This window comes from Anoplopoma fimbria, chromosome 3 (genome assembly GCF_027596085.1).
Source record: "Anoplopoma fimbria isolate UVic2021 breed Golden Eagle Sablefish chromosome 3, Afim_UVic_2022, whole genome shotgun sequence".
Lineage (NCBI taxonomy): Eukaryota > Metazoa > Chordata > Actinopteri > Perciformes > Anoplopomatidae > Anoplopoma > Anoplopoma fimbria.
In genome coordinates, this window is record NC_072451.1 from 16,239,120 (window position 1) to 16,251,420 (window position 12,301).

Genomic DNA, 12,301 nt, shown 5'->3' on the forward strand with positions numbered 1-12,301 from the left:
CAGAAGTGTCTCCCCCCCCCCCCGGAGCTAGAAAAGGCCTGCATCTGTGAGGATTGGGTTGGGATTTTCATTTTCTTGAAACACCTTCTGTTCTGTTCTGCATTGTCCCACTGGGGACCACAGTGCTGATATTTTTAGAGGGCATGTTCCGAGAGCCTCAGTCGCCAAGAGGGAAGGACAATGGAGGGTGTGATGTTACATCAATACTTGGCGCAAGTGGGGGAAAGAAAAGAAAAAAAAAATCCTGGGTGGCCTTGATGAGCCCTGGAACGCCTTTCCTCAAGGAATTTCACAGTTTAAGAGCACCCTGCAGAAGGAGGACTTAAAATGGCCGCCCATGTGTATAGACACCTGGTACATATACAGCTACACCTGCGCGCGTCCGTGCCACACACAGGCCTTTGTCCTCCAGCACTGTTAACCGCGTGCTAGGTGAAATAAAAAAAACACAGGCTTCCTCCTCGCGTTCCCCTCCAGAGTTTCAGGAACAAGCTGAGGAACACTTGCATCAGTGGGGCTTAAAATGGCTGCCGGTGAAGTGCAAGGGCTCTCCTCTCCCACAAAGCCTTAACCAGGGTGACATGATTGTTTGATTGTAAGTATGGCTTTTTAATCAGTCTTATTGTGAAGTGTAATGGTCACAGCAGGGGAGAAAGAGGGCTGCAGGCCATGCTGCCTATTTATAAGATGCAGTCGCGGGGCCAGATTTACCACGTTACAGAGGGAGGCTGTTTACGGTGCGCTGTGGATGAACAGCGCCAGGTTTGATTTGTCGTCCGAATATTTAAGAACACATGAGGATCTTAAGATTAGACTGGTAGCTTGAAAGATGATTCCCAGTCCTGGTTCAGTCAGTCGCCCACCCCTGGCACTGCTGCAGCACAAAGCCAACAAGAGACAAAACTGCAGATGGATTGAAGAATATTGATGTGTGCGACCCGCGGCTGCCTGCGAGCAAGGCTGAATAATTTAGGGAAGTGTGTCGTGACGACAGCCTAACGCACACCAATCTCAATTTTTGTGTGTCTTGCTGCGCGCCATACATCCACAGTCCTGGCCTAGATGTCTGGATAATATGGCAAGGTCTACCTCCTCTGATAGACGCTGACTGATGCAATTTAGCACTCACTGGCGGAATTTCATATTTCTTTGGTCGAGCCAAAACTGCAATCCAGGATTTATTAACTACACATATTCCCATCTGTCTAGTTTCATATACTGAAGTTTTGCTTGGGTGAAGCAGGGCAAACACAACGTAAAAACCATTTCTAATAACAGAGGTGTGTGTGTGTGCAGGTGTGTGTTAGAGTTGTATGTGTGTGTGAGCGGCGTGCCACTTTGTCTGTGCGTGCCTGTATATCTCTCACCCTCACCTGCCCAACCGTTCTGTTATGGCATGAGTGGTTGAGTTACAGAGGACCAAATTGAACCTGCATTTTTATTACAGCTTTTATTATTGTTTTTATTAAATCCAGAGTCTAGAAATCCATTTTATTGTCACCCAGAGGAAGCTGTAGTGCCTCGCCGTGTGGGTCACCCCTTCTGACTATGTGGCGCTGTCATTTCCTGTGGCTCGACAGATCCAGAGTGCGCCCTCGAGAGGGCGGCGGAGGATGGTGAGACCGGGCGTCTGAGGAAGAGGCTGCTCTCTCCAGAGGAAGGAGAGGAGGGAGAGGACGACGACGAGGAGCCCGCGCTGCACAGCTGCGACAGCTGCCGGCAGGTGTTCGAGTCGCTGAGCGATCTCACCGAACACAAGATTAATCAATGCCAGCTGACAGGTAAACAACGTTCAGCCCACCGAGCCTCCCCTCTACTCTGCCACTCAGCTCTTCTCCCACTCCCACTCTCGCTCTATGCCTTCACCAGAGAATATGCCACAATATGTGTGTTAGTGTGCTGCACCGAGGGGAGCACAACACCAGACTACCACTTGCCTTGGTAGACATCCAACAATGCCGACACACACACAGGCCTCACACACATAGCGCATTATTTATATGTGCTGCACATCTATATCTACAGGCGTGACACATAAATAGGCCTCCATGTGTCCTTATGGTAGATCACTGTAGGCTGCAGTATGTGTATTTATAGCATTTGCTTTGTGTCCTTGCCTGTTTCAATGTAGCATTTTCATACAGCACTACACCAATTCTAACCTTTCACTAGAGTGTAACACGCAGCTACGAGGTAACCACAGTAACCAGACCACCAACTGGAACCAGATCCTCACTGCAGGAAAGTCCCTCCGCTGGTCCCAATGCTAGCTAGCTGCAGTAGTAATACCTAGTGGGAGTGAAAGAGAAGGATGCCATTGGCAGACTGTGTCATTGACCTGTTGATGGATGAATAGGACTATAAATACCCTGACAAGGTGGCAGACAGAACTAATGATGTGAACTGAAGGTTTCCATGTGCTTCTCTTGGATTTGCTGTCCTCCTTTTACACGTCCTGATGGGCCTGCGTCGAGAAACACCAGCCGACACACATTTTACCAATGTTTTTGGCACAGACCTCGTCTCTTGTTTCTCTTGTTCAGAAACAGAACACGAGGAGGCTCACATGTAATGGTCCTGTTTTTCTGATGTACAAGAGCTATACCGTTTATCATCTCTAAGCAAAGCCAAAGCCCTGTTCACGAGAAAGCTTGTGGAGTCTCTTTTCTGTTTACATTCAAGCACAGTTTGATTTCATATTTTCACAACCCACAATCAAAAAGCCACAAATTATAGGCTACTGTGGATATCCCACGAGTTACACAAAGATTTTCCTTTAACTGTAAACCAGTCTCACGAACTGAGTCCCGCGTTTGTTTGTTTGCGTCTGTGTGTATCTTATGTGTACGTTCTGTCATGCCCCCACTTGTGTTAATTTAAGCAGAAATGCACACATCCTCATTGCAAGAGTGACTTTGTATGTGTAGGCGTACTTGTTTGCATGTATATGTGCCCAGGGTGTGCTCGTGTGTGCAAATTCAAAGTGACGCTTAATCGACTAAAGGTGTGAAAATCAATAGGCTGTTCACTTTCTCATTACCATCCTCCAACAAAAGCATGCACGGGTTTGAAGGAAACTAAGTGCAGCACCTCCTGTCACCTTTTTTATTCAATGTAACACCTAATTCCATCAAAGCTAGCATTGTGGACAGCTTGTTTGGAGAAGCTATATAAACACAAAGTTTATGCATCATGGGGGGGGGGCTCTAACACTGCATGAATTTAAATTATATTAAAATTATACTTATTTGGATGGTCTGGACAGTCATTTGTGTTTAAACGAATTGTGTATTTGATTCAGGCTCAGGCCTTCTATGTTCAGCACCGCGGCAAAGTGGTCATGACTGACTCTGACTATTTTTTCAATAATTAAACCTAGCTTTTATAAATGTCAATCTTACGGACAAATAACTCTTAATTGCTCAATGGCGGAAAAAAAACACAGTTTGGATAAGAGCCCCCGTGGAAACCAAACAAAAGAATCTAATTGCCATTAGGGTATTGTGATTGCGCAGAAACACTCTATTAGTATTCAAACACAGTGGGAGAAAAGAAACTTCTAGATGGCATACTAAGTACTTTGAATGTGCCTGCATGTGTGTGTTTGTGTATTCTAGGAGATTTCCTATGTGGCATTATGTAGACATCCATGACCAATTAATCTGCCTTACATCAAGTCTCTACTCACAGATGGATCCTTTATTAGAACCATTTTCTAATCAACCACCAGCACCTGCTAAACCTTCCATTTTTACAATTTCAAATGTTTTATTTTTGGTAAACAAATTGCAGAGCTTGACTGGAACCAATCCACATATGGAAATTTGCTTGCTGTTCCCTGACAGAACTCAGCTCTTTTTCCCCCAGCTGATATCCCATAAGCGTATACAGTGTATTACCAGAACCAGACATGCCCATATAAACCCACTACCGCACATGTTTATTCTGGGGCCTCGTACTCTGCGTCTGTGAGCTACGGTAAAACACGAGTTTCACCACAGGAGCGAGACAAAACAGACTAAATAAAGTCCAAACAGATGCTAGCTGCATGTCGACCACGCCCGACGGACAGAGAGAAAAGAGGAAGATGTTACATGTCACTGCGATCAATGGCGGCCATTGTCTCCCCCCCGTCTGGCAGAGGTATAACACCTTTCCATGCACTTAAGCCGTAACCACTGCAGTGCGCTAAGGGAGCGCATGGGTATGGATTGCCTCGTGTCCCTGATGCGATCGGTGCTATTGATCGCACTAATGCTGGACTGCGGAGGAAGGCGAGAGTCTTGAGGAAGGGAGCGAGGGGAGAAGGAGGGAGATGGGGAGAGAGAGGGAGAGAGTGCTGCAGGAATGCGTCCCCAGGGAGCCCGTCTTGGGCTGGGGCAGGGCTTCAGGAATGCTCCCCAGGAGATCCCAGTGAAGGCTAGGGCAGGGCTGGAAGAATGCTCCTCTGGAGAGTTGAGAGTGGAGGCTGGCTGGGGCAGGGCTGGAGGAATGTTCCCCCAGAGCACCCCTTTAACTCCAGAGCAGAAGTGGAGGGGCTCCGCGGGGGAGAGCGCTCCCCCCGTCCCCCCCCCTCCGGCTCCAGGATGGCTGCGGATCAGGTTTCCGTGTGGGGATCAGCATCCTGCCGACAGGGCTTTAGGCTGCCCTGGGGAGGAGACAGGAGGCTGGAGGCACTGCTATTCCATAGGCCTTTCCAAAAAACACTTCACAAACGCTTTGTCTCGCTGTCTCACGGTATTGTCTGTGCACCCCTGTATTGTTACTGATTCCTTCGCGGAGAAAGAGAAAACAGTGTCTACAGTTTGACTTTTGTTCTCAGTTGGCACAAGACATGTTCATCTGCTAGAAATGAGATTGCGATGGTAGTCACGGAACTCTGCCCTCAGACATACTCGCCAAAAGACAAACCTTGCTCCTCAGCTCATTTCAACCTGTTTACTAGCTAGCCCACACTGTAAATAAAAATAACACATCCAGCTCAGAGTTTAATTCAAAAGAATTGCATTTTCACAAAGCCTCTCACTGTCAGCTCTGCACTTCCGTGTCTCTGAAGGTATTTGAATAGTCCAGTGCACACATGGGCTGGCAGCCTGGTGGCCATTCTTTCATTACGGGTCCAGCTCCCTTGAGCAACACCTTTTCTTGTGTCCTTCACTAGAGGAGGGGCATGGCTGCTACTCCCCCCCCCAGAGATCTGTGCCCTGCTATTTTAACCCTCTGTGAGATGACCTTTTTAATAAGTGTCTTTCTCTGTTTTCCTGCCGGCCAGTGCGCGAGCAAACAGAGCATGTCTTCTGCTTCCCTCAGATAAAGGAATCAATCAGAGAGGGTGCAACAGAGAAAGAGAGGGAGATAACTGGGCCATATATGGATTTATGTTATGTAGATTTCCCCTTTCTTCTTCCCAGAAGACATTGCAAAATGCACTCAGCTTCAATAAAATGCGTTTCAGATTTATGAGAAAAATACAAATGAAATATTAATACTCTGTGAAAAACAATAAGATCACCCCACAATGAAGAGGGTGGTAATATGATAGAAATAGTTTAGACAATTTTTTAATATGAAGTCTGTTTGCGACGGGGATCCAGACACATTTTTTAAAACCCACTGATATATGTTTTCCCCTTTCCACTCCAAACCACGCCATGTTTGTTTGAAGTGTTTGAATTCATTTACATCAAGTCGTTGGGTCAGCAGCATGGAAACATTCAGTAATACCCTCGACTATGAACAGGCTCCTGGCAGTCCATGTTTTCTACTAACTGTTTCCAACAGGCTCCTATTGGTTGTACTGTTTTTTTTTTTTTTTTCATCTAACTTTGTGTATTGATCCAACAGCTGCTTTGTGGCTGCCAAGAAGAATGTGCCAAACTGCAAAGACTTTATTTGCTTCAAAAGGGCTCACATAAGAGGAAAGCGACACGAGCAAGACCTGATTAGCTGAACTCTGAGCCACTGCCGTTCATCAGAAATTCTGCTGTTTTTTTTTTTTTTGCCGTGGCGTCTTGTGACATCCTGGTACAAAGAGCAGCACACTGATTACAAGGCTTTGAAAAGAGGAGAGGCGGTCAGGGGAGAATAGCTACTTCTGGCACAACGCAGCCACTGAAAAGAGACCTCATGCTAGAGTGAGCTCTCAGAATTGGGCTTGAGTCTTTCCTGTGTGTATGTGTTTGTGTATGTGTGTCTTTTGGGGGGGCATACTCTATGTGAGTGTCTATGAGAGAAAGAGGAATAGGTAGGGAGAGAAAGAGAGGCAGAGAAAGAAAGGGAGTATTAAAGTAGATGTTTGACTCCACGGCATACCATCCCTGCGCGTTTCCTCGCTGTGCGACCATGCCAGTAACGTTAACAGGAATGTCATTAGGAATTCAAAGCATATGCCCTCGTGAGGACGCCCTCGTTCTCTCTCCCCAGTGCTTCACACCGCACACATTATGCACTGTATAAAGTATTTATTGGTCTTTGTCAGACGAGGGCTGCATTTTTCTGCAGAAAAAACAATCAAAATAAGAATAGAGGTGCCTGCGTTTTTAATAGTGCGTTTGTGCGTTCATAGCAGAGATGAGGATGGACAGCACTATTCATATTCACATCCCCCTCCATCCAAATAACACTCCGTCTCTTTTGCTTGCTCAATCAGTCATCCGCTTAGGCATGCAAACACACACACACACACACACACACACAAACAGACACGTGTTATCACGCACGCGCACATACGCGCTCCTTCTCAGCACCTGCGTGCTTGCGCTCTGCATTTTAGACGACACATAATTCATCGCCCGAGAGGGTAAACACATGCTGCGACTTCATCCAGTTGACCTCTTTCTTATGTAGGTAGCCACAATAGCAGGGGTGGCATGTGGACAAAACGGACATGACCTCATGTTCTCACCTAGAAGTACACACACCGAAAGAAAAGAGTGTATCAACCACACTGTTGTTATGTCCCCCCTCCGCTACGTAGCATCCCTTTGAAACTACTGACTTCGGCGGAGTGACAAAGACGTGGTCGTGGAGCGGTTGTCTCGGTTTCTCTTGCTCTCTTCATCTCTCCCTGGCCCTGGCTCTGCCTGCTCTTTGTTCACTCTCTTCCTCAGCCTGCAAGTCTTTTTCAGCGGCACAAGCAGAAGAATGGCACATTAAATCTTAATAGGACTGCGTCTGGCCGTGTTGAATTGCAGAGCGTGTTAAGCCGGCGCTTTCCTCCCCCTTGGCACACGCTCGTGGAAGTGGAAAACAATTGAATAAAAGAAACCGCTCCCTCCCTCTGTAACACAAGTGACTTCGGCTGCCCTGCTGAAGCTATGAGACTGAACTGACTCTGGCTCACAAATGGCATAAACCCTCGCTGAGAAACTGTAACATAAATGGTATTGTTCCTTTTTTTTTTTTTTTTTTTTTTTTTTTTTTTTAAATGCATAGCCGCACACTGGAAGGTAGACACAGGATTAACCTGACTACCCACCATGTAGCTGTTGCATAGTCTCTTCTCAGTTGGAAAATACCACAATAAAACTCTGCACTTATATTCTAGTTGCCTGTTGGCTGAGACAAATACAAAAGAGTAGAAGAGGACAAAACTAGCCAGGAGAGACAGGTGAAATGTATTGAGACATGGAAGGACAGAGATAGATAGGGGGATGGGTAATAGACAAAGAATTGGAGAGAGACACAGTCAAGGTAGGAGAGAGCCAATCTTTGCAGCAGCAGCCGCGATGTGAGTCCAGGCCTGCTTTGTAAGGCAGTCAGAGGTGGTAATTAGTCAGTGATGAGTTGACTGGTTGTGTGTCCAGTGCACGGCACTGCTGGGTGGGGCTGTGGGAGGTAGATAAGGCCAGCAGTGGGCTTATCTCTGAGAAGGACAGGCACCAGGCCTGCCAGGCAAATCCACCCACAGACCAGCCGCATTTTTATTAACAACATCATTAATGCCAGACAGGTTATGTGCAGTGGCTCAGAGGAAAGACAGCAAAAAGTTAAAAAAACAAAAAACGAATAAAGACTCTATTCCTGCTTGGCCGGCCAGTCTAAAGTACATAGGCACCGGTTGACGTGTTTTGAAAGCAAGGAGCTTGTGGAGATGTTTACCAGGTAGGCAGCCAACGGAAGGGCACGGAGAGCGAGCTTGGATCTTACCTCTGGGTTTTGCTCACTCTCCTCTGGGTCCCCAGAATTCAAATGATTTTCTTTTTTTTCCTCTTTCAAACGTGGGACTGCGCACCAGAATAATGATGAAGCAGATACAGAGAAACGTAGGCACGAAAAAAAAAAACTTTACGGCTCAGTTTTCTGACAAATGCTTTGTGAAGTGTTGAATTTGTTTTTTCTCTCTTCTCTGAATCTGCAAAGTAAATAAAAGGTGTGCATGGTCCAGTTTCTTTGTACCTTTTTAAGTCATAAAATACAATGTTAAGAAAAACAAGAAAAACGCCTTTTAGGTGTTTTTTTTTTTTACACTTTTGTTTGCAGTAATCAGATTTCCTTATATCAGATGGCACCTTAACAGGTGTCTTGCGTGGCATTTGAGTGTTCACTCGCTCCATATTGACTTTATTAACAATCGTGTGTATAGTGCCTATCGTGCACAAACACATGGTTCGTAATTAACACTCTCCTCTCAGCTTTTCAACGGCATGTTTCCCTTCGATAACTTACACCAGGAGCTGACAGGATGTAACATGGCTTTGAGACAAAGAAAAGTTCACCGATGGAGACGTACCTCCTTCTCAGACACCTTTAAGAAACTTCTATGGGCTTTTAAATCCTGTCAATACTCCCTAAAGAAAAAAGGTCATAGGATTCAGCTTGTGTCTGCATGGAAGTGTACTGCACATTGATCCCCATAAGGCTTTTTCCCTTAGATGGCTCTTGCCAAACTCACCAGTAATGGGAGGAGAGGAAGGAGGGAGACGGAGGGCGGTGGAAAGAGTGACCAGTCCGACAGGTTTATGTCTCCCCGCAGGCTGAGCTCCGTGGAGCGGGCCCGCAGGAAGGAGCAGAGCCAGCTGTGACGGCATCCTGCTAGCCACTGTGGTTTTAGGAACTTTGGGGCTACACTATCACCGACTCAACATTTCCCCCTCTCCTCTACCCCTCCCAGGGGTTGTTTTTGTTGGCCAGGGGGTAGTGTTTGGGTGCGGGCGGCTAAAGGACTCTGTGGAACAGCCACTCCTATGCTTCAGGATATGGGGAGTTCAGCCACCCACAAGGACAGGGATTCTCAAATATCATGTGAAGTAACACACTTGTTCCTTAGTGCTAATTGCCATTTTCGGACTGGAAGGTGGGTTCATAAATTGAGTTTTATGGGCAGGATGGGTGTCGTTTAAGGTCTCCAAGGCCACCAGCTGGACTATGCTTTGGCAGAGGGAACATTGTGTGTCGGTACAAAATGTAATGGTTTGACAGTAAAGCCATGCTGTCAGGTAATACAGAGATGTCCTTTTAATGTTAAGAGCGGTGGACAGTGGAGGGGGGTCCAACACCGCTGAGAATGTAAAGGTCATCTAATCTATTCCACCTCCAACCTGCCTGACTCATCGATCATCCTAGAGGAGTCAATCGATTTGATCAGAGAGCCTCTCCGAAGAGATGGCCTCCCAACGAGCGGCTGGGATTCTGTGGAAGGCTGCAGAGTGTGCCAGCTTGGTACATGTCTCCGTGATAAACCAAGACATTAAAATCCCTGATTAAATAGTAACTCGCCACCTGCGGTAGCCATTCTCTAAATAAGCCGCTGATTTAAGACAGCAAAGAACATGCAACTGTTCCTCTCACTTCATCGTGTTATCAGGCTCATTCTATATGCAACGCATGTACGCTGAAATCAGATCAACAAAAAATAAAAAAACCCTGCAGGACTGACTGATAGCTGTGGTAAACAGAGTGGTAATCTGTATATTGGGACATTATGTGCCCCCAGTCAAAGCATGATGCATCTTTCTCATCATGAACTTGGTTTGTAGAACATACCCCACAAACAAAGTCAACAGACAAAACCATCGTGTGATTGGATTTTAATCCAATTGCATTATTATTCGGGCCTCCCATTGGCCATTCATTACTCTCACATGGCGCTTGTGTGGGTTGTTATCACCCAATCAGGCTCAAGACTGTATTCTGGAGAGCATGCTTTCGTTTGCATCCTTTAAACCCTGTGAGCCTTCCCTCTCTCCGGGCCCCGCCAACGGAATACCTAATTCCAAAGTAAACTGATTGCTCTCTCCAACAAGATTACGCTGTGATGATGTTAGCCAAATGAGACCGCTATTCGGATGCAACCAGGGCAGGCAAGGATGCTTACCGCAAGATGACTGATCAGCATGTTAAGAGAAACGAGGTTGGGAGAAAAAAAAAAAAAGGGAGGCAAAAGCGACGGATAGAAATCGAAAAAGAGTGTGAGAGAGTTGTGAGCGTGGGGGTAAGCAGAAATGTAATTTGCTTCTCACCTCAGGCGACTGGGCTCTGAGGCCAGTAAATATGCAAACAAGCTGAGCCTGGCCATCAATATGAAGACCCTAGATGATTACTAATCTCCACCACAGAAGTAGATTGAGGTCTGTTCAGCAGCGCCATGTAACATGAGGGGGAAAAAAAAGAAAAATGGGAGGTTAGAGTCCAAACCACATCTCCATATTGGCCCCAACATTATGCGCAACTCAGAGTTAAGGGTATATCTGACCTTCAGCTTGAGATATATACTAGGCCCTTCATGATGCATACCAATCAGCAGTACCACACCGTTACAAATATAGGTGTCTTTAGGACATATTGATGTTAATCTTAACATCAGTATGTCAATATAATTCAGAAACTAATGCCATAACTTCTCAGTAACTTTGAACCTTGTTCTCAACTTGCCCCCGGTCTTTTCATCATGGAGAACTCCTTGTCTGATACGAGCTCCTCGGCGTGAGGCACAGTAGTTTACCAGCCCATTGTCATTCCCCATCCGTAATCCGGGATAAAAAAACCTATGGGACCCGGACCAGGCTGGAGTCATTAGGTGTGTGCGTGGCTTACCCAGACAGCTAGATAAACCAGATGCCTCGGGATGGCCAGGGGTCATCTCTCTGTGAGAACAAGTTGTTGATGTCCTTGTTTCTCTCCACCTCTCCTTCGCCCGCATTCCCTCTCTTGCCCGTCTTCATCGTTCCTTCTTTTGCTTTCTCTCTTTCCTTCTTTCTTTCTGTCTCTCCCTCCCTTGATTGTTGTGCACAGTCATCTCAAACACAGAGGTCCGTGTTGGAGCTTAGCAGTCGAAGAACCTGTCAGCTAAAGGGAAGGAGGAAAGACAGACAGGGGAGCTGTCTTTGGCCCTAGGTTGAATGCCTGAGGGTGTACTACGTGTGGAGGATAGTTAGTGCAGCAGGACGCACCACAGTCTGCAGGTGAATCCTCTCATTTTTCGGGAGACTTAATGCATTCAAATCATTACCTCTAGGGGGGAGTGTTATGACTTTCTGTTCCAGAAGGAACCTTGATATGAAATGCAGCAAAAGTTTTTTTTTTTTATTTCTAAATACAGCATGAGGGCCATGTAAGAGGAATATATATTCTAAGAATGGCTTCCCAGTCCTACATACTCAACATAATTGACTATTCCTTGTATTTTAGAGTGTGTTTCCAGCATTGAGCTTTACCCTCTGCAGTGAGTGCACAAGGCTTGAGGATGTTTACCTGGCATGGTGCCTGTTGTAGCTGCCCTCCTGTTGAGGAAAAGCAGGTCAGGCTATAGCTTTGTGTTTGTTTGTTTGTTTGTTTGTGCATGTGAGTATTTTTTTTGCAGGGTGTGTATGAGTTTTTTGGAATGTGTGTGTGTGTGCGTACGCGTGCATGCGTGCGTGTGTGTGTGTGTGTGTGAGGAGGAGGTGGAGTTCATTAAGATGGGAAGGGTCAGAGAGCGCATTGCATTCAGCCAAGGAAAAAGGCAAGATGAATCTCCAATGTAAGCATTTCTTTTTCAGCAGCGTGTAGGATGGGTGGGTATGTGGGTGGAGTGTAACTGGACTTTCAATCCAACAGAATCATCTATCTGCTCGGCCATCAATCTCCCCCCCCTCTTTTTCTCTCTATTCATTTACCCATCCAGCCATTTATCCATCCTTGCCCGTGGTCAAAGGGCCATGTCTCTTCGTGGCCCTGATAATCTGGACCAATTTCCTCTGCAATTTATTTCCCAGCCAACCACCCACCTGGTCAAGCAGCATCAGGCTTCTCAAGGTAGAGCCACTCATCCCAGCAAGCCCCTTCCCACCAATCACATCCTGTTTTTTTTCCTCTTCAAGCC

The 12,301-nt window shown here is 46.4% G+C and overlaps 1 protein-coding gene across 7 annotated transcripts in view; it reads left to right on the forward strand.

The window, feature by feature from the left end:
- LOC129089046 (zinc finger protein 521-like) overlaps positions 1 to 12,301 on the forward strand; it is an 89,719-nt gene that overhangs the window by 12,981 nt on the left and 64,437 nt on the right. For 5 of the 7 annotated variants that reach the window (XM_054596374.1, XM_054596375.1, XM_054596370.1 and 2 more), the window contains exon 3: positions 1,581 to 1,781. The exons of the other annotated variants lie outside the window; for them this stretch is intronic. Coding sequence is in view for 3 of the 5 variants with exons in the window: in XM_054596370.1 (XP_054452345.1) it covers positions 1,581 to 1,781 (201 nt within the window). In the remaining 2 variants the exon portion in view is untranslated. The remainder of the gene's footprint in view (positions 1 to 1,580; positions 1,782 to 12,301) is intronic. 7 annotated transcript variants of the gene reach the window in all.